At 39.7% G+C, this 21,951-nt stretch overlaps 1 protein-coding gene across 11 annotated transcripts in view; it reads left to right on the top strand.

Moving 5' to 3' along the window:
* Positions 1–21,951, top strand: part of CHD2 (chromodomain helicase DNA binding protein 2) — a 135,879-nt gene that overhangs the window by 96,951 nt on the left and 16,977 nt on the right. For 9 of the 11 annotated variants that reach the window (XM_067029553.1, XM_067029550.1, XM_067029549.1 and 6 more), the window contains 9 exons: positions 4,937–5,075; positions 5,270–5,420; positions 6,543–6,665; positions 7,889–8,017; positions 8,943–9,083; positions 10,778–10,912; positions 14,606–14,784; positions 17,028–17,127; positions 19,781–19,994. In XM_067029553.1, coding sequence (XP_066885654.1) covers positions 4,937–5,075; positions 5,270–5,420; positions 6,543–6,665; positions 7,889–8,017; positions 8,943–9,083; positions 10,778–10,912; positions 14,606–14,784; positions 17,028–17,127; positions 19,781–19,994 — 1,311 coding nt within the window. Of the gene's footprint in view, positions 1–4,936; positions 5,076–5,269; positions 5,421–6,542; positions 6,666–7,888; positions 8,018–8,942; positions 9,084–10,777; positions 10,913–14,605; positions 14,785–17,027; positions 17,128–19,780; positions 19,995–21,951 lie in introns of those variants that run through there. The other 2 variants (XM_067029551.1, XM_067029555.1) reach the window with 2 other exon arrangements.

Below are 21,951 nucleotides of genomic sequence, written 5' to 3'. Positions count from 1 at the left end.
GAGCTGAGGTCCTTGTTGTTAAAGGACACCCTTATAGTTGAACCTCAAACAAAAAGATGAGGGTGTGGTCATTCCACAGTTCACTGGACTGTGGTTTATCTGTGCCATTGCCCCCATTCTTTTGTCACCCTTCACTGACGTTACTCACAGGAGGCTCTGTCATCTGTGGTTAAGTATTCAGGCCCTGGAGGCACCCAGTTTACCTGGAATCTTGGTCCTGCCATTTCTTAGCTGCAAGACCTGAGACAAGTGATAGCCTCTTAACAGTCTCATGTGCAAAATAGAGTAGTAGTCTGTGCCTCAAAGGGTTTGGATGGTCACTTGAATAATTCCATACATGTGAAGTGCTTGTCATCACATCTGGCTTGCAGTGTTAGCTATTTCATTAAGTAAAGAAGTATTTGTGCTTTGAAATTTTCTTCTTAAGGCTGTTACTAAAAGTAATGGAATTTTAAAATATCTTGAACATAGTCAAAAACATTTTGGGATTTTTTTTTCCATGAAAGAAACTTAAATAACTTGAGTGGTTTGGACAGTGATCCAAATATGTGCTTTTATAGCGCCAAGAATACATCCAAAAGTAAATCTTAACTTTACAGTGTTTTTTTTTTCCGTGTAATTGTTTTGAATAAGTATTACATTCACATGGCTCAAAAATGAAAAACAGGTATCCCTAGTTTTTGTCTCCTTCTAGAAATATAAAAATACATATGTTCAAAAACTGAATAGCTACTGTTTGTTTTAACACAATTGATGCTGTAGCATGCACACTGTTCTGTATCTTTCCTTGTCCATCTCACAGCATATTTGGAGATATTTCCTTGTAACAGTCCCTTCCTTTCCACATGTTTCTTTTCTCTGCATGTTCACATTCTGCATCTGGTTGATTGCTTCCTTCTGGCATTGCTTAACTTGTTTCCATATACCTGTATTTTCTATAAATTGGCATTTAGCATATTCCTGAGTCCAGATTCACATTTCCAATTCTAATATAAGATTATTGATATCTCTTTATGTAAGTTGAAAATTTTGTTCCTAAAAATGTTAACATAATCATGTATTTTTCTTATACATTATACACGTTTCCAAATATTAATACCAATTTTACTGTTTTTGTTTGGTTTTTTTGCTTCTTTCTTTGTTTGGCTGTGCTGTGCGGCTTGTGTGATCTTAGTTCCCTGCCCAGGGATTGAACCTGTGCCATGGCAGTGAAAGCGCCAAGTCCTAACCACTGGACTGCCAGGGAATCCCCCTAATTTTACTGTTAACAATAAGACTTCTTAATGCAGAGTTTGATTTGTGTTTCTTTTTGTCCTTAAAATACACCTCATTAGCAGTACACAAAGTACTATGTTTTAAAATTATTTGAAATCGTTCTTTTCTCTGTGTGGTTATGCCACCAACTTAATATATAGTTTAGTATCTTTTGTTTTCTTTTCAGTTTCTAGGGACTACTTTTCTCCTTTTGATGAAACTTTGTTTCTTTAATTATGTAAAACATTTGCATGGCCCAAAGTCAGAACAAAACCAGGAAAACGATGAGAGAACCTTGCCTTCATTCCTGTCCCCCCAGTACTGTTCTCTTCCTCCCCTGTAGGTAATCATTTCTATTAGCTTTGGGCTTATCTTTCCAGTGTTTCTTTTTAAAATTTCAAGTCTGTGTGTGTCTATTTCCTCTATTATGCAGGAGATATCATACATTACATTCTGTTCTGCACCTACTTATTTTCACATATGGCATTCACTCCATCTTACTGTGTAGAGTTCATACCTTCTTCCTTTTACAGTTGCACAGTATTCCACTGTGTAGATAGATGTTAATTCACACTTTATTGTCCCCTGGTAATAAATATTTGGGTTGTTTTCAGTCTTCTGCCACTATAAATAAAGCCACAATGAATAAATAGTCTAATGAATATGCTGTTTCATATCTCTGCCAGCATATCTTCGGGATAAATTTCTGGAAGTGGGATTGTTGAGTCCTGGGAAAAATGCATATGTAATTTGGTTAGATACTGCCAACTTCTTCATAAATCTGATACCATTTACATTGCCACCTACAATGTATATTCATACACAACAGAATGTATTGTCAAATGTTTGGATTTTTGCCAAACTGACAGTTGGGAAATGGCATCTCACTTTTCTTCTCTTTTCTTTTCTTTCTTTCTTTCTTTATTTTTGCGGTACGTGGGCCTCTCACTGTTGTGACCTCTCCCGTTGCGGAGCACAGGCTCCGGGAGTGCAGGCTCAGCGGCCATGGCTCATGGGCCTAGCCGCTCTGCGGCATGAGGGATCCTCCCGGACCGGGGCACGAACCCGTGTTCCCTGCATTGGCAGGCGGGCTCTCAACCACTGCGCCACCAGGGAAGCCTCACTTTTCTTTTAATGAGCAAGGTTGTTCATCTTTTCTGAGGGCCACTTGTGAACTGTTTGTACATATATTATGCCCATTTTCTTTTGAGCTGTTGGTCTTAATTTTTAGGATCTCTTTTTCTTGTTTTTTTTTTTTAAGAAGATTTAATACAAGGAATTTAAAAAAATTATTTATTTTATTTTTGGCTGTGTTGGGTCTTCGTTGCTGCGCATGGGCTTGCGCATGGGCTTTCCCTAGTTGCGGTGAGCGGGAGCTACTCTCCTTTGCAGTGCATGGGCTTCTCACTGCGGTGGCTTCTCTTGTTGCGGAGCATGGGCTCTAGGCATGCGGGCTTCAGTAGTAGTGGCACACGGGCTCAGTAGTTGTGGCTCACGGGCTCTATAGAGTGCAGGCTCAGTAGTTGTGGCTCACAGGCTTAGTTGCTCCACGGCATGTTGGATCTTCCTGGACCAGGGATTGAACCTGTGTCCCCTGCATTGGCAGGTGGATTCCTAACTGCTGCACCACCAGGGACGTCCCAGGATCTCTTTTTCTGATAAGAGTTGCCAGTGTTCTCCTCCAGTTTGTGATTTGTCCTCTCACTTTGCTATGGTATTTTGTACAGAAAAACTTTAAAAAAATTTTATATAGTCAAATTTATCAATCTTTTATCCTGTTGTTTTGGATTTTGATCAGTTAAAAACATTTTCTCTACAAAACAGAAACAGACTCACAGACATAGAAAGCAAATTTATGGTTACGAAAGGGGAAAGGGATAAATTGGGAGTATGAGATTAGCAGATGCACACTATATGTAAAAGAGGTAAACAACAGGGATTTAATATAGCACAAGGAACTATTATATTCAATATATTGTAACAAACTAAAAAAAATCTTTTTTTTCTACTCTGAGGGTATAAAGGAAGTCATTAAGATCACCCCCTCACCACCACCACCAATACCTATGTGATTTCATTTACTTTTATATCTCTGATTCACTTGGAGTTTTTCCTGGTATTGCATCCAGGTTTTTTGGATTTTGAATTTTTCCTATATGGCTACTATATGTTTCAACACCGTTCATTAAAGATGGTTAATCTTTTCTCCACTGCCTGAATTTTTTTTGAAGAGCTACATAATCTGTTATGGATTTACAGAATTAGTATCCTGTTAATGGACATTTAGCTTTCCAATCTTTTGCTTTATGGTGTTGTGGTAAATAATCTTGTGTGTATGCCATTTGCGCCATATCCTCCCACCAGCATTGACTAGAATGGCAGTGTCTGTTTCCTCTTAGTCTCACTGACATATTTTCACATCTTTGAATTTTCCCAACCTGAGGTTAAAAAGGCTATGTCTATATATTTAATTTGCATTTCTCTTACCATGAATGAGGTTGAGTATTTTTCACATGGAACCATTTGTATTTCCTTTTCTGTGAATTGTCTCTTTATCCTTTGCCCATTTTTCTGTTGCAATCTTTTTATTTTACAGATGAGGAAACACAGACCCAGAGAGGTTAATAACTAGAAGTGAAGAGGGGAAAGGGGACGGGGGTAGTTTGTGCAGGTCCGGGAATAAATCCCAGATTTCTGATCTTCAGAGGAGGTGCCTTTCCCATTTTGCCACATTTTGTTCCAGAACTCATCAGTATTGTTGGGAATAGCATTTGCAAGTGAAATTCTAGTGGATTATATGAGAATCCCTCAATAATTATTTATAATTGTAGTGCCATTTCATCGACTTGAATGTTAAAAAAAGAAATCTTTTCTTAGGCTCTGAGCCATCTTTTCCCTCACAGACAAGTGTCATTATGCATTTTGATTTGGACTCTTTGGTTAGAATTGGCTGCTTTGTTTTTACTTCTAGGATTACTTTAATTGGAAACTAGGGCTAGGGTAACCTTTCCATGACTTCTTTTGTTCATCATTTCAAATGTGTTAGGTATTAACTTGATCTCATACTTTTTTAGTAGAGAAGAACTTTTTTTTTTTTTTTTTTTCGGTACACGGGCCTCTCACTGTTGTGGCCTCTCCCGTTGCAGAGCACAGGCTCTGGACGCGCAGGCTCAGCGGCCATGGCTCACGGGCCTAGCTGCTCCGCGGCATGTGGGATCTTCCCGGACCGGGGCACGAACCCGTGTCCCCTGCATCGGCAGGCAGACTCTCAACCACTGCGCCACCAGGGAAGCATGAAAAGATCACCTTTTAAAGCACTTCAAAATCTGTTGATGGGTTAGAAAAACAAAAGAAAAAACTTCAGCATTAATATTACTCCTTTAAAATCTTCTTTCATAAATGTTATTAATTTTAGAGCCAAAGTATAAAACAAATAGGAAGATTAAAATACAATTATAAACACTACTGGTTTAAAAAATTCTAAATCTTAAAAAACTGAATTGTTTAGAGATTATTTTACAAACATTAATTGAGAAAATTTTTTGCCTTGATTATATCTTTGAATTAACCATAAACCAGAGATATATGCTGAGGGAATAAGAGTTCAGGATTTGTTGACCTGTGTTTTCTTTGAAACTTCAGCGAATTCTCACTTAACGAATATGAAATTGGTGTTCTTTAGGGAAAGGACCAGGGAAAAAGAGAGGTCCAACTATCAAGATATCTGGGGTTCAGGTTAATGTGAAATCTATTATCCAACATGAAGAAGAATTTGAGATGCTGCATAAATCTATCCCTGTAGACCCTGAGGAAAAAAAAAAGTGAGTATAATAATATGCCTATGCATGGGTGGTTGTGCCATTAGAAAACAGATTTGAAGTTACAGTTATGTGTAGTTATGTAGTATTTTCATTGTCTTTTCTCTAACATACCAGAGTGCTTTGCTCATTGGTGTTTATTCCCAAATCAGAAAGACCCCTCCTCTAATGTCCTCCTGCTTTGGAAATCTTTTCAGATACTGCTTAACCTGTCGTGTCAAAGCTGCACATTTTGATGTCGAGTGGGGAGTAGAGGATGATTCTCGCCTATTGCTAGGAATTTATGAACACGGCTATGGAAACTGGGAGCTAATTAAAACGGATCCAGAGCTTAAGTTAACTGACAAAGTAAGTATTTCTGTGATGCTGGAGATGTCTAGAAGATTTGTTGTATAATATTTTTATATTGATTACTTACTTTTAACTATTTTCTGGGGGGTGGGGATCAAATTGGAAATTAGAACAATAGTAAATTCCTGGGATTTCTTTATCCTTGGAAACATTACCATCTTTAGTGGACTGTGGCACTATTTCAGAGATGACGATAATAGCCAGGTGAAATTTTGGGGAAATTATAGGAGAAGTCTTCAAATTCTGATTTTTATTGTAGGTCAAATCTCATTGCAATAAATACCAGGGTAAGATTATTAATAATAGCATTCCTCGGTCTTAGTTGTTGGCACTTTCTTAAACAATATTTGAAACAGCCATATTTCAGTTCTACACATGAAGAAAGAATGAGCCGAGCCATACCTTGGTATTTTTTGTAATGGAATTAAATTCTGGCTGTACTTCTCCCACAAAATCGAGCCTCCCACCCTATCCGTTGCACATCAGGCTACCAAGTATAGTAAGGCCGTGCTCAGAGCTGTAAGCAGGGAAAGCTGGCTCAAATTTTAGTAGGATGCGCTCCATGTTGTGCTCCTGGCAGGGCTTTTCCTGGCACGTCAAACAATGCTCATCCCAGGTGCAATGTTCTCAGAGGGTGACAGCACCCTGCCATAAGCACTGAGACCAAATCCAGTCTGGCCTGAGAGGTCCAGCTGTGTCCTGGCATAGCTCAGTGCTTTCCAGCAATGCTCTAAGAAGCATTTTCAATCTAAAACGAAGCTTTAACCTAGCTCCAGGGATTCCCTGCTCCTGGAAGGAGGAAATCCACGACGGCTGGGATGCTCTAGCAGATGAAGCCAACAAGCCCCTCCTACCTGAGTTGTTCTACCCTGTTAACAGCACAGGTAGGAGCCAGTGGGAGAGCTGGATTTCTCCATCCCATTTTGTAAAACGAGAACGGCTCATAAGGGATTTTCAGTGACTGGGAGCCATGGACATGAGATAGGATCTGAGGCTTTATCTGTATTTTGGGTGGTGGGGAGGGAAAGGACTGCTCAGTTGTTTGTCATCTCTGTTTATCCTGATCCACTAACCGGGCCATGGGCCGTGGCGGGTACTTCTCTTCCTTTCCTGTTGAAGATCCTGCCAGTGGAGACAGATAAAAAGCCCCAGGGAAAGCAGCTGCAGACCCGAGCGGACTACTTGCTGAAGCTGCTCAGGAAGAGTCTGGAGAAGGAGGGGGCCGTGACGGGAGGGGAAGAGGTGAGTGCAGCTGCCAGCTGGGCACCGTCCAGGGGTCTGAGGCTCCAGCCCCTGTAAGGTTAGGTAGGGGAAGAGATGCCCTCTCCAGGCATCTCCACAGAACACTAACCCTCTCCTTGTCAGGTGTTGGTATTGAGGTTCCAGTAATGATGGTTTGGTTGGGTAATGATAGGAATGTTCATTTAGTAATTGACCTAAACATCTTGGCATTCTCCTCAAATATTGCCTCAAAATAGTCCTCATTTTTCCCAGTGTCACTGTTCTAGACATACTGTTGCTGTGTCTTTATGCTCCTTCCTCAATTTTGGAATATAGTTCTCAGTACTGTGTAAATATCACTGGGTTTGCCTGTTGTTACAGCTAATACTTGGCTACTTGTAATCATGGGTCCCAGGGATAAAATGGGTAATTAGGATGCACAGTTAATTCAGAAACTGGACTTCAGTTAGAGTTGCCTTATTTGCTCAGTGAAAAATTTCAACTGAGTTACTAATGGACTTATCTGAACTTTAGCTTTTATTTCCCCAACTTTTCATTTCAATTCAGGCCTAAAAAGATGAGAATCACAGTTAGGAGATACTATAAGTTACAGCCAGTAGTAGCAGCCTTTTTGTGTGCATGTTCGTTAAGTGCTCTTAGAGCTATGCCATTTGTATTAATTTCCCTATATTATGAAGAAGGCAAATTTTAGAAAAAAATCCTGTCCCATACCTTGTCCTTTTTTGCGTAGTAGTGTCATAATTAATGTCATTCTTCACGTAACATGTTGAGGATCTTCTATAAATTAGGTTCTGGAGAGATAGATTGCATCATGTTTTTACTTAAATAACTGTATCTGTTTGAGTAGATGAACACCTTTTCATTATTTTTAGATATAACATGCTTCTAGTTTTTTTAATGTTACTCTTATTTTATATATTATCTCTATTTATATCTTTGTACATAAGGTTTTTTTTCTTCTTTTGAATTTTATCTTTAGATTGAATTCCAAAAAATGGAATCAGTAGGTTCAAGGATATGGATGTTTTTGTGTGGCATAGGAGATTTATAAGGCCTATAGTTTCTTTTTTTCTACTTCAGGTAAAATTGGTTGCACTCCTCTGAATTTTCTCTGAGTTTCCTTGTTTGCATTATATGGCTGCTACTGTTCTCAAAGAATCATGATGTTATTTGGTCATGCTTTTGAGGGACTTGATTTATCATCATTTTCTTACCCTTTCCAGGCCAAATTAAAGAAGCGGAAGCCTCGAGTAAAGAAGGAAAACAAAGCACCGAGGCTGAAAGATGAGCATGGAATTGAGTTTTCATCTCCTAGACACTCAGATAATCCATCAGAAGAGGGAGAAGTAAAGGTATGAGGCTGGATTTCAGTTGAGATTACTTTTAATCTCAACTATTTTATTGTGCCAACTGGTATAAAGTCATTTGAAATGTGTTTGGTTTACATGCCAGAGTAGATAAAATAAAAATAGAAACTATGTTATGTCTTTGCTTAACCTGTGAGAGAGGAATATAGTTATTCATTTAAAATAAGCAATTGAAAATTCATAATAGAAGTAAATTTGTAATGGAAGGAAATGAAAGAAATCATGCAAATTTCAGTGATAAATGGCAATTGACACTCAGCCTCATGGCTGGGAGTGATAGGGAGTGGTGGAGACTGTGGTTAACCAGGGAGCTCCATGCCTAAGGTATAGGGGCAGCTGTTGTGCAGTTCATTGTTGGGCCAAGCAAAACTCATCTGTGGATCAGGTTTGGCCCAAGGCCTGTCAATTTATAACTTCTGGTCTAAGCAAAATGAAAAGTAACTTGCTAGCATTCAGTCTGTTTCAGTGACTGAAAACATTATGGGATTTTATTTTGTTAATCTTCAAGTGTAATTGCCCTTTGAGGTTATTTCCAGGAGGATCAGCAGTGGGTATGTGAACTAGCATGGATTTGAGTCAAGCATGCATGAATTCAAATACTAGCGACCTTACCAATTACTACCTGGCAGGTATATAATCTCTTTGTTCCTCGGTTTTTTCCATCTGTGAAATGGGAATGATAATGCCTGTGTCGAAGGGTTGCTATGAGAAATAAAGAGAAGATGTAAGTGAAGAGCATCTGCCTCAACAGGCTTCACTTTAAGCACATAGCTTTAAGGCTGTATGCTTGAGAACATGCTTCTGTGGACACAGTGATGAACCATTGGGGGCAGTGCCTTTTTTTTTCTAGAAAGTAAACGAGGAAATGTAAAGTTTGTGGCAAAAGCTGATAACCTTGTTTGTTTTCTAGGATGATGGCTTAGAAAAAAGTCCAATGAAAAAGAAACAGAAGAAGAAAGAGAACAAGGAGAACAAGGAGAAACAAATGAGTTCTAGGAAAGACAAGGAAGGGGACAAGGAAAGGAAGAAATCAAAAGATAAGAAGGAGAAGGTATCGATGTCATTCTACTTACTGAGATGTCCACAGCCTTTGAAATTCCCTTCTAGGATTTAGAAGTAGAATGGGGTTTGAGGGCCCTGAAATAATTGTCATTTTATGAGTATATCCCAGAAGGAAGGATGCGGCTGTCAGGGGGATGCCTGCACCTCTTCCTGCAAAGAGAGGGGAGTGTGTGCGTTGTGGTGTTCTTTAATATAGAAGCCCTTATTTGCTCTTTTATTACACATTTCAGAGGGGGTGTTGGAATGAGACAGGACAGGTAACTACTTGATACATGTTCTGAGACTCATGGTAGAAAAGCACAGTCCACAGATGAATCTGAATACGTGAAATACTATTAAATACTTTCAAGAGTTAAGCTTTTGGAGTAGAAATGGGTGAAAGCCCTACTATTATTATATAATCTTCATGTTGGGGTTTTATGAAGTTCATTCCAAACCACAGAATTCTGGTACAGTGTTGCATCTTGCTGACTTCTGATGAAATTATTTTGCAATTAATCTTTAATCATTGTTAAAACATACAAACAAATAGCTGCCTTAATTCCACCATCCCAGTCATAGCTCTGACAGATTTCTTGATGCACACCTTTGGAACTTGTTTATTATGCATATGAGAACAAATATACAATAAAAATCAGACCAGACTGTTTGGATAACCTCTTCTCCCCACTTAGCAATATATCACAAACAGCTTTCCAAGTGAATAAATAAAAGTTAAAATCATTTTTAATAGAAAAGGAAGATCTTGTTTGATTATAACATTTTGGAAACAATTTAAGTTTCCCATATTGAAATTGCTTTCAAATTTCTAATGTTATAAACTGCGATGTAACAGATACCTTTCTTTGCATCTGTGCTTCTGCAGAAAGGTATTCTTCTTTTAAGGTGAAATACTTAAAAAATAAAAGCACAAATAATGATTTAGCCAGCATCCATGTCCACTGCCCAGATATTGCAGCTGTTGTTAACATTTTTCATGTTTACTTCAAGTGGGTTTTTTTTGGGTTACTGTATTTGATATCCATGCACTCATTACTGGGACTCCCCTCTGTTTCTTCTCCCAATTTCATTGCTCTCCTCCCTCTTCTCTCCTCTGTAACACTGCCCTGAAGTTCGTGTGAAACCTTCCTGCCCATGTTTTTATACTTTTACTACATATTACATAATCGTAATGAAAGCATAGTATTGTTTTATGTTTTTAAATGTTCATACATAAAGTTATTTTTTATATGTATCTCTGTCTCCATCCTTCTGCACCGTTTCATGGATAAATGAACTTTACCCATGTGGATTTATGTAAATTTCAGTCACTTGAAATATTTTAGTTAATACAGTTTCCAAGATGAAAGTGTACTTTCATTTTTAAGTTGCTACATGCTACTCTGTGAGGGCTCTGCCAATTCACAACCTTAACCTCTTGATGACATTTGTATGCATTTTATGGATTAGGGAATAGAAGCCAGAATAGTGTTGATGAAGCTAAAATCATAATTGGCTCTGTTTAGAGACAGAAGTGGGAATGACATGATTAAAGTGTTAATCAAATAGGTTTGGCTTCATGATGTCTCAAAACTGAGGCCATCCTATGTACCCACTTGTAGTGATGTGACATAGCTGAGAAGTCCAAATTGCAAGACAGGAGTACACAAATGACAATGATTCCTTGTAACTCTTTTTTAAAAGCCTAAAGGTGGTGATGCCAAATCTTCAAGTAAATCAAAGCGATCTCAGGGTCCTGTCCATATTACAGCAGGAAGCGAACCTGTCCCCATTGGAGAGGATGAGGATGATGATCTGGACCAGGAGACATTCAGCATAGTAAGTCCTGAAGTTGAGGAATTCTGGGGTCTGCAGCCACAGTGCTTGCTGCGGCTTTGCCTTTCATAGTTCCCGCCACACAGCCTCAGTCGGTCTAAGCAGCATGACCTGAGACGAGGCTGGGGTCCTGGCTGCGTGAGCTGGAGCGGTGGCAAGCACGGCCTATCTTATGTGTTCCCGTGTTGTGGGGCTAGGAGCCAAGACGTGGCCTAGGATGTGGTCCATCTCCTCATAGGAAACAGGGCAGGTGAGGGGAGGAGTCATGGACCAAGCCTTGTATGGGATGGAAACAGGCCAGTGTGTCCTCAGGGACTTTAGGCCCTTACCGGAGCTGCACGTGTATATTTCATTGTGTTGCACTCGCTTCCTTTCCCCTCCTCCCTTGAGGTCTTTTCCTTTCCCCAAACTTCCACACATCACTGTTCACTTGAATAGTTAATTTAGTTTCAGAGAGAAAGTGATCTTCCAGATCTCAAAATATTCCTGCTCTGGGGAAGCAAAGCATAGAATTTTGACCTCATCCTGTAAGGCAGTCTTCTCTCTTTTCACCCTTTTTTTCCCGTGTTCCCAGATACCTGTATGCATACGTGTATTTTTTTTTCTCTTCGCACTTATCTCATTTTTCTTAAATCTCTTTACTCTTCTTCCTGTGAGTTCTCTGAGGGCAAGTACTGTGTTTTATATAAAGTATGTGTAGATGCTAGAAGTAGCTCAATAAATGAGTAAATGAATAAATTCATTACACAACCAGCTCTCTGATCTGTTTCCTGCTTCTTCCTTAGCCCATTGTTTATAAGAGAAAATCATAACTAACGCTTCCGTGGTACCATACTATTTAAAAAATTGCTCTTATACAACATTGTAAATCAACTATACTTGAATTTTTAAAAAAGGAAATTGCATTTACATACTGACTCATTTACTCTTGTTTTTATATTATGATATCTTCTAAAAATACAGAAAAATTTCAGGAATGTAATAGGCATTGATAGAGGTACCATCAAGTTTTGTCAGGTCAGAATTTTTTAAGGCTCAAGCTATAAAGTTGAAGCTTCTGGTCATGATTTGTTACCTCCCTAGAAGTGACCACAATTCTAATTTCAGTGTAGATCAAATCGTAATTCTCATGTGTGGTTCTAGAGTTTTACTACTTAATGTCTCTAAAGACAGTAAGTAATAGCTCATATAAACAGCCAGGCATTATTAGTGTGATTTTTGTGTATTTTCTCCACAACAACCTATGAGGTAGGTAATTATCTCTATTTTACCCCTTAAAAAATAAGGTGAGGAGAGTTAAGTAACTTGTCCAAGATGTAGAGCAAAGATTTGAACCTATCAGTAAATGCCACACTGTGTGTATCCTGTAACTTGCGTTTCCTCCCTCAGCATGTACACTATCGAGATTTATCCATGTTGATAATTATGTCTCTGATTTCAGTGTTTCATATTATTCTGTTTTGTGACTTCCACAATTCATTCTTTCTCCTATTGATGGACATAGGGTTTTTCCAAATGTTTACTACTACAAATTGGCTGCAGTGAAATTGTAAATATTTTCTTATACACATGTGTAAGAGCTTCGCTCGTGTGTAGCTTGAGCAGAAAAGCTGGGTGTTTCTTTGGGTCTGCACATCTACTGCTTTTAGATGTTGTGGAATTAGTCTTCAAAGTGTAGAGATTTGCACTCTTTCCAGCAACGAATGTGAGTTCCAGCTGCTTCCCAGTCTTGGAAACACTTGGTAATTTCTAACTTCTGAATTTTTGCCAGTCTAAGAGGTACGAAATATTGACCAGTGGTGCTGTTGAACATTTACTTTCATGTTTATTGGGCATTCATGTTTCTGGTGAATTGCCTTTTCATATCCTTTGCCTGTTCCAGGTAATTTTTCTTTTCTTACCTTTTCTATAGGAATCCTATATCCATTCGCAGTATTAATCTTTTATCTGTTACAGTCATGTATCTTCCAGTTTATTTTGTGTACTTTAAAAAAATTTAAGTACAATACTGAAAAATAAATTGTAAGTATATAGCTATGGAAATTATCACAAAGTGATGGAAGTTTGTCAGATTTTCACTCTTCTGAAGTTACATGGACATGTGCCTTAATAGTTCCTTATATTAGATACTTAGTGGTTGACAACCATGCCCTACAGGTCAGAGAAATTTTCTTAAATTATTTTGTGATGATTTCCTCCTCAGTTCTTAATTTTATCCTACTTTTTGGATATTGGACTTTGGGAGTGGTCCCTAATATTATCTTAAACTTTCTTCCATTTCTTCTTTTCTAACTCTTCTTTCTTGGAGATCCCCTCAGCTTTATCTGCCATTATTTCTTTTGAGGTTTTCATTTCTCTTGTGTTATTTCCAAGATCTTTTTTCCCCATATGGTTCTCTGAATGTCTTTATATTTCTCTTAGATTTGTTTTCCGTCACTCATGTTAGATATTTTTCAAGTGGCTTGATAATCCTTGGTTGTCTGCTCGTATTTAAGAGTAGGGACTAAACATGTGATTGGAAGCTCTGAACATGTGGGTGGGGCTTGATCGACTTTCAGAGTGTTCTCTGTAGGGTGATCTGGCTGGGCTGCTTCCTTGGAAAACTTCCAGTGGGGAGTCAGCATCATTCGGTTCTTCCTCTTGGGTGGTCGGAATTTTGGGACAAGAATCCTCCAGTCTCCTGACTGGAGGGTTAAGGCCTGGCTTTCTTCATTCTCGAATCTGAGAGGCAAAAAATAAATAAATAAAAAGACTGGGCAGTGGCTTATCTAATATGCATATATTCATACAATGCTATTCTCAGTGTAGTAGACTTGCCTCTCAACTATGCCTGTGTAGCCCAGTTCAGAGACTTTTCTTTTATCCTCTCCAGAGAATAAACCTCCATATCTTTTGTCAGGCAGAGTTGGAAGTCTGGGTGTCTATTATAAATCTGTTCCTCTTAGGCAGTCTTGAAAAAACAAAACAAAACAAAACAAAACAAAATCCTTATTTTTAGCCCTCATCCCTACTTCCAGAGATACTTAGCTAACCTCTGCAGGAATTGCAGTATAAATCAGGTTGGTTCTCAGCTCTCTCCACTGCTGGGTTAGGATTTCATCATCTCAGGTCTGTTGAGTCATTTCACTTGCTGCCAATATTTTGTTGCTGTTGCTTCCTCTCATTTTCCCTGTCTTTGTGGGCTTATCTCTTCTTACGGCGATGCCTTTACTGTTGCTTTAGTGGATGGGGAGGGGGAGAAAAAGATTCTTGTGTTCAGTCTACTATCTTTATCTGGAAACCTTTCCCTCAGTTTCTTACAAGTCTAAAGGACTTGTAAATATTTTATCCTGTAGTTTTAGATAGTTTGTGATGGGAGGTTTTCAGGTTAGGTCTATAATTTTGCTTCTCATTTATCTTCATAATGGCCTTGGGAGATTATCATGTCCCTCTTGCAGATGAGGAAACAGAGCAGCGTTTTGAGAGGCCAAGTAAGCTGTAAAAGTCATCGCTCTGAGCGATGGAGCTGGGACTTGAACCTCAGGTTTTTCCGACTCTGACATTTATACTTGTTCCCCTGCTATTACCTGCTTCTCCTCTAGTGATTATGTGGCCTGGGGGGTGCTGTGTGTTCTCTGGGAATTTAGGGCACAGTAAGCACAGCTGAAGCTGTCTTTGCTGCAGATGTTTTATGTCTCTACTCTTGGTCTGTTCCAGTGTAAGGAGAGGATGAGGCCTGTGAAAAAGGCACTGAAACAGTTGGATAAACCTGACAAGGGGCTCAGTGTACAGGAACAGCTGGAGCACACCCGGAACTGCCTGCTGAAAATCGGGGACCGGATAGCCGAGTGCCTTAAAGCTTACTCAGACCAGGAGCACATCAAACTGTGGAGGAGGTAAGCAGCCACAGCCTCAAATTGCCTGGTTTGATTTGATGACAAAGTGTGTGTTAGGGGTTCTGTTTTGTTTTATGCAACATGACACAGCCACCTAGTGAAAAATTTTTTTCCCAGCAAAAGCAGTCTATTAGCAACATACCTGCAGGCTTCAGTTTTCTTTTCCTGAAATAGGCCATTCCTCTGAGACCAGTCTTTTGAATGGGTAGGATGATGTCATTATTTTATGAGAGAAATACCGTGATACTGGATTTGCTGGCCTGTCCTCAGAATAAAGACTCAGTCTTTAGACCTGGAAGGGATAGAAACCATCTATAATTTCACTACTTTACCCATCTCAGGTTAATATTCAGAGATAATATAATAACTAATTGGTTAGTTCTCTGCTAATCTCATGAGAGGAAGCAAAGGCTAAAACCACCAGAGCTATGAGTTCTCTTCTCTTTAATAATTGAAGAGCTCTAGTAGTAATTTGGATTAATGCAGTTGGTCCAGAACTTCAGTTTGTAAGGCATTATGACTTACATATATTCATTTATATATTAACTTTTGATGTTTTAAGAAAACATGACTGGAATTTCTCAAAGACAATTGTAACATTAAGTCTCTTAACATACTCCACAGGTACGTTGAACTCACGTATTGATACTTCATGGTTAATGTAATTATCTTTGTATAATATATCTAATATCAGTGGATTGGCTTTTGAGTGAAAAAGAGATTTAAGAAAACCTTCTGTCATGATGCTATCCATAGCATGCTTCACACCCATTAAAAAAAGAAGATCTAACTTTTGAAATGTGACTTTACTTCCCTTTTACACTGTTACCAAACCAGATCCGTGTATCTAGCCATCTGGCTTTCTGTATACTGAGCTTAATCCGTATTGGAAGATAACGAAAATGCATCATCCTAACTTACAGATCCACGAAGCTGGGCTGGATACTGTGCACTGGGGCCAGTCTGTGTTTAGATGTGCCAGGTACTATGGTCCTGGACTGCTGTGGTTCATAAGGAGTTCCTTGCCCACTTGTGAGAACTGTCCATGATGAAGTGGTGATTGGAAGATCAAGTATAGTAGGAATTCCAAGAAGGAATAAGCACATGCAGAGGAGTTGTGAGGGAGGGAAGTCTTCCAAGGGCTGGGCAGGTACCCTCGAGCCGGCATGGAAGAGCAGAGTGGACCTGCTTAGATGAGGAGAGGTCTCAGGCTTCAGCAAAGCCTTGAAAGTGGGACAGTGAAGGGACTGGAAGGGTCTTAGGGTTTAAAGGCAGTTCGTTAAGATGACTGAAGCCCTATTACAGAAGGCTTTAGAAAGGAAGGCAATGGTTTTCCACACTATGCAGCAGGTTTACTTGTCAGGAGCCAGGGCAGTGTCCTCTGAGTGGCATGGCACGGTGTGGTGCGACTTCTCTCCAGGAAGTGTGGGAGGATGTGAGCCTTCCGTTCCAGCTCACGGAGGTTACCTGTGCCTCCTTGTCCTACACGCCCGTTTACCAGTCACTCCCCTGTTGACAGTAATGCCATGCTAGAGTGAGTGCAATGGAACTGGAGGAGAAGAGTCCCTTGGAGTTTTTTTTTTTTTTTTTTTTTTTTTTTTTTGCGATACGCGGGCCTCTCACTGTTGTGGCCTCTCCCGTTGCGGAGCACAGGCTCCGGACGCGCAGGCTCAGCAGCCATGGCTCACGGGCCCAGCCGCTCCGCGGCATGTGGGATCTTCCCAGACCGGGGCACGAACCCGTGTCCCTTGCATCAGCAGGCGGATTCTCAACCACTGCGCCACCAGGGAAGCCCTCCCTTGGAGTTTTAAGGTAGAAATGACAGGCCTTGGTGATGACAACTGGGAGGAAAGAAGGGGCAGCAATGCAAAGATGCCCAACCGTGCATAGATCCCCACCTGGCATATGGCGGTAATGACAGATTGCCCGGCAGAGTCCAGGGAGTGCAGAAGGTGGAGGAAGACGTTAGGTCCGGAGTCCTAGGTGCCAGTGAAATAAATTAGAGGGGTTTTAGCTGTGAGACAGACCCAGACCCTCGTCTCCAGACCCCTAGGTCAAATTCTATTGACAGTAGCATTTAAAGGTGTATTTATTATTGATGCCAAGACCTGAAAGATTATTTCTGTAACTTATTTTCTATACTTGGAGAGTATTCCACAGCAAAATTTAATAACTTGCCATCTATAAAGAGAATAGCTATTTTTTAAATCCTGTAATTCACCAGAACAAATTTTTTTTTTAAGGAACCTATGGATTTTTGTTTCCAAGTTTACAGAATTTGATGCTCGAAAATTGCATAAGTTATACAAGATGGCTCACAAGAAAAGGTCTCAAGAAGAAGAGGTAAAATACAAATTTAATCCTAATTCATACAAACAGATAAAAACCATTTCCACAGAAAAATTCCTTAATTACTGTTTTTTTTTCCTGAGGAGATGATCATAGACTCATAGGTTGTTGGTGCTAGAAAGGGCATGGGTTCTCTGCCCTTACTTTGCAGATGGAGGTCTAGGTCCAAGAGCGGGTGCAGAAGCCCACCACAGCCCAGCCTGTCTTGGATGGTGGGCTCTTTCACTGTGTTAGCTATGCAGTTTCTCCACATGTTCCGTGAGTAGTCAAACTAACACTTAAGACCCGATGGGTAAAATAGCTAATGTATTGGAACCAGATAGTGTGGAAATTCTGACAAGGAGTTGTTCCTCTGTGTTCTTACATCCTGGAATCATTTATTCACCAGGGCTTTTCTTCCATATGCACATGTCTTACGGTAACTTATAAATGTGGCTCCTGAAAGATAACAGTTATAGATAGCACATAATTTTTCTGTTCTTTTCTGGGCCACATGTACTTGGTGTCCTTTGCAGCTTTTGTACATAGGGTCCCAACCTCTCATGTAAAGGAGCAAACGTGAGAAGGTGCCCAGAAGCTGCCTCCCCTTCTTTAGTGGAGGGGCATGGGCATGAAGTGATTTGGCCAATGCTGCAGGGGCAGCGTTCCTTGTTTAGGCATGTCCGTTTGCAGATCTGGTGACTTGCCACGTGGGCCCTACCCCAATTAGCCATGTAGCGCCAGTCTAGGAACATTTAATACCTCCTTCACTACCATGTCAAGGCTGAGGTCTTATGTCTCTCATCCCCTTCCATATCCTCAGCACCTGGAATGGTGCCAGGCGCAGGGCAGGTGCTCAGAAGTATTTGTTGCATGAGCATATCCTGTGCCCAGCACTGTGCTGAGCTGTAGAGTAGCACCCTCAAGTGGTTTATAATTTAATTTTACATGGAAGAATATGGTAGAACAGTAATATACAGGAATAATATAGTAATACTGCTGAATGTTACTGTGAATTTTTATACATTGTAAAAAAGTCTCTGAAAGAATAGTCAGGAAAAGCCCCAGGAGGGAATGAAATGGTTGGGGAAAGGCCGTCTAGGAAAGAGCGAAAATTAGAATGAGTGAAGTTGGACAAATGATGTAAAGGGTAAAGGGCTTCATTAGTCTAGGTATCAGAAGTTAGGATAAGGTGAATAATCAAAGTAGTGGTCCCATTAGTTGGGGTTATAGTATACATTCACAACTTTCTGGAGGACAGTTCAGTAAGATTTACCAAAAGACTAAAACATGCAATTCTCCTTCTAAGAATTTAGTCGAAGGAGATAATTAAGGGTTTAAACATGATTATATAGAAATGACTCGATATATCCATATCAGGGAATATTCAACCATAAATATAATATTGTGGAAGTAAGTATTCACATAAGATTTTTACAATACATTAAGTAAAAAAAGAATATCAAATAATATTTTTGTTAAAAAAAAATACGCACACACACGCACGCATGCACACACACAGCAGTTCCCCCCACTGTGGTTTGCTTCCCACAGTTTCAGTTACCTGCAGTCAGTCATGGTCTGAAAATATTAAATGGAAAGTTCCAGAAATAAACAATTCATAAGTTTTAAATTGTGCACTGGTCTGAGTAGCGTGATGAAATCTCGTGCCGTCCTTCTCTCTCCCACGTGGGACGTGAATCATCCCTTTGTCCAGAGTATCCACACTATATGCTACCTGCCTATAAGTAACTTGGTAGCTCTCTTGGCTGTCAGATCGACTGTTGTGGTATTGCAGTGCTTGAGTTCAGGTAATCCTTATTTTACTAAATAGTAGCCCCAAAGCACAAGAGTAGTGATGCTGGCAATTCGGATATTCTCTTACTGTGCCTGATTCATAAATTAAACTCTCATAGGCTTGTATGTATTGGAAAAAACATAGTACATATAGGATTCAGTACTATCTGCAGTTTCAGGCATCCACTGGAGGTCTTGAAGTGCATATCCCATGGATTAGGGGGGTCTACTGTGTTATGTATAAACATGCAAAATGGCTCAGAATGACATGGACCAAATTATTAACAGTAATTCCCTTGGTGGTGAGATTTTAGGTCACTTCACAGTTCTTATTTTTTCCTGTTGTATTTTCTGATGTTTTTATGTCAAATGTTTCACTTGTGTGGTAAAGGTATGGTGTTACTTAAACATTTAGATGTTTAGCTTGATGACTTTGGCATGGGAACTAGTTCCCTCTGGGCCAGTCAGGGGTTGTTTGTCCGAGTTAGCCTGAAGAAGTTGGTGGTCCCAGTTTTACATGGCCTGAGAGCAATTTCCAAGAGTGCTGACAGCCTGGCCTCTGTTCCTCGCCCCATGCAGCGACATCCAGCGGCCTGGGCCTTGTTCGGACAGCTGCAGGTCACTGGAGGTTGGCTTCTTTGTAGTGATCTAGCAGGTTGAGCAGCGGATGGAACTCTGTGAGGTTTTCCATGCCCCGGGAGCTCAGTGGAATTTATGAGCATTTTTTCCTATGAAGGGAGTAAACAGCAGGGAAGCTGAGAGGGACTTGTCAAAAGTCAAGAGGGAAATATTTAAAGGTGATGATCTTTATACTGTTCGTGGGAATTCCACCTGGGATGCTGAGGGTCTTTGGTTTCCTTTTACTCTACAGGAGCAGAAGAAGAAAGATGATGTGATTGGTGGTAAGAAACCATTTCGACCAGAGGCCTCGGGTTCAAGCCGGGATTCCCTGATGTCTCAGTCCCACACCCCACACAACCCTCACCCTCAGAAGCCTCATTTGCCTGCCTCTCATGGCCCACAGATGCATGGACACCCAAGAGATAACTATAGTCACCCCAACAAGAGACACTTCAGTAATGCAGGTGAGTCATTAAGTGAAGTTTTGAAAACAGGTGCCGAGGGGACTTCCCTGGTTGTCCAGTGGTAAAGAATCCACCTTCCAGTGCAGGGGATGTGGGTTCGATCCCTGGTCAGGGAACTAAGATCCCACATGCCGCGGGGCAGCTAAGCCCAGGTGCCTCAACTAGAGAGCTGTGCCGCAAACTGCAGAGCCCATGCACTCTGGAGCCCGCACGCCACAGCTAGAGAGAGAAAACCCGCACGCCACAGCTAGAGAGAAACCTGCACGCCACAACTATAGAGAGAGTGTGCGACTCAGCGAAGGGCCCACACACTGTAACTAAGACCCAACACAGCCAAAAATAAATAAGTAAAAATAAATAAATAAATAGATATACCAAAAAACAAAACAAAACTTAGTTGTTTAAAAAAAAAAAAAGGTGCTGAAAGAAGAATCATTTTTTTTTTCCAAAGACAGTAGCTGGACCTTTGTGCTTTATTCTGTTCCATCACTTTATTGTCCTCTTTTTTCTCAGTGAGATAAAGCATGAGACAAAGATCCAAAAGTCTGTTAATTCAACTCTAAGAAGAACATAACCAACATAAATAAGCAAAAGACAAATGAACGACTCAGGGAAAGAATTTACATTATATATGACAGTTAAATGATTAAAACTGCTAATATTGAAAAACTCCTTATGAATTGATAACAGAAGGATAACCAAATAGAAAAATGGACACAGGTTAGGACTAGGGAATTCATTTGGAAGAGGAGATTCAAATGGCCAGTAGGACAAGATGAACAATTGCTTCTAGGGAAATGTACATTAAAGTAACAATAACCAATTTCTTACCCATTCAGATCTGCAAAAATTAAAGGGTGAAATGCACACAAGTTGCTAAGAGTGTGAATTGCTACAGTCTTTCCAGAAAATAATCTGAAATATCTAAATACATAAGCCCTTTTTCTGGGAGTTTGTCCTGTAGTAATGCAAACACATACATGTATGAGGATGCTGTTACAGCCATATAATGGCAAAAAGCTGGAAATAAATTGCCCATTAATAGAAAAATGGTTAGATGAATAATAGGACATTTGTTCTGTATATTATTAGCAGTTGTTAAAAAAATGAGTTGGCTTTATAGGTAAAAAAAAAATTGGAGGGAAAAAAAAACAGCAGAATCTCTGTTGTGTGTGTGTTTAACTTTATTGAAGTGAAAATCACATAACATGAATAAACGTAACCATTTTAAATGAACGGTTCAGTGGCATTTAGTACATTCACATGTTGTGCAACCACCACCTAAATCAAGTGCCAAAACACTTTGCTCACCCCAAAGAAAACAGTTTTCATTCTCCCCTCTCCCCAGCTTCCGACTACCACCAGTCTGTCTTCTGTCTCTGTAGATTTACTTATTCTGGATTCTCTGTATTAAAGGAATCACATGGAATCATACAATATGTATCTGACTTCTTTCACTTGGCATCAGTTTTCAAGGTCCATCCGTGTTGTAGCATGTATCAGTATTTCATTCCTTTTTGTGGCTGAATAATATCCCATTGTATGGTTAGACTAGAATTTGTTTGTCTTTTCATTAGTTGATGGATATTTGGGTTGCTTCTGCTTTTTGGCTATTGTGAACCATACTGTTGTGCACATTTGTATGCAGCTACTTGAATACCTATTTTCAATTCCTTTAGATGTATACCTAGGAGTGTGGAATTGCTTGCTCATGTGATAATTCTATGTTTAACTTTTTGAGGAACCACCAAGCTGTTTTCTATTTTATATATTTGAATAATATATTATTATATATAATATATAAGCGTAGAGAAGGATGTGAAAACATACACATACCAGTTACCTTAGGCTGGTAAAAATGTGGACAGATTGGAAGAAATTAATAATTTCTCCATTGTCTTCACTGGTTACAATGAGCATGAATTACTTTTAAAGATAAAAGTAATAAAAAGAAGAC

The sequence above is a fragment of the Kogia breviceps genome, chromosome 3, assembly GCF_026419965.1.
Source record: "Kogia breviceps isolate mKogBre1 chromosome 3, mKogBre1 haplotype 1, whole genome shotgun sequence".
In the NCBI taxonomy this organism is placed as follows: Eukaryota; Metazoa; Chordata; class Mammalia; order Artiodactyla; family Physeteridae; genus Kogia; species Kogia breviceps.
Note: the sequence above shows the minus strand (reverse complement) of the source record. Positions and strands in the feature narration are given on the sequence as shown.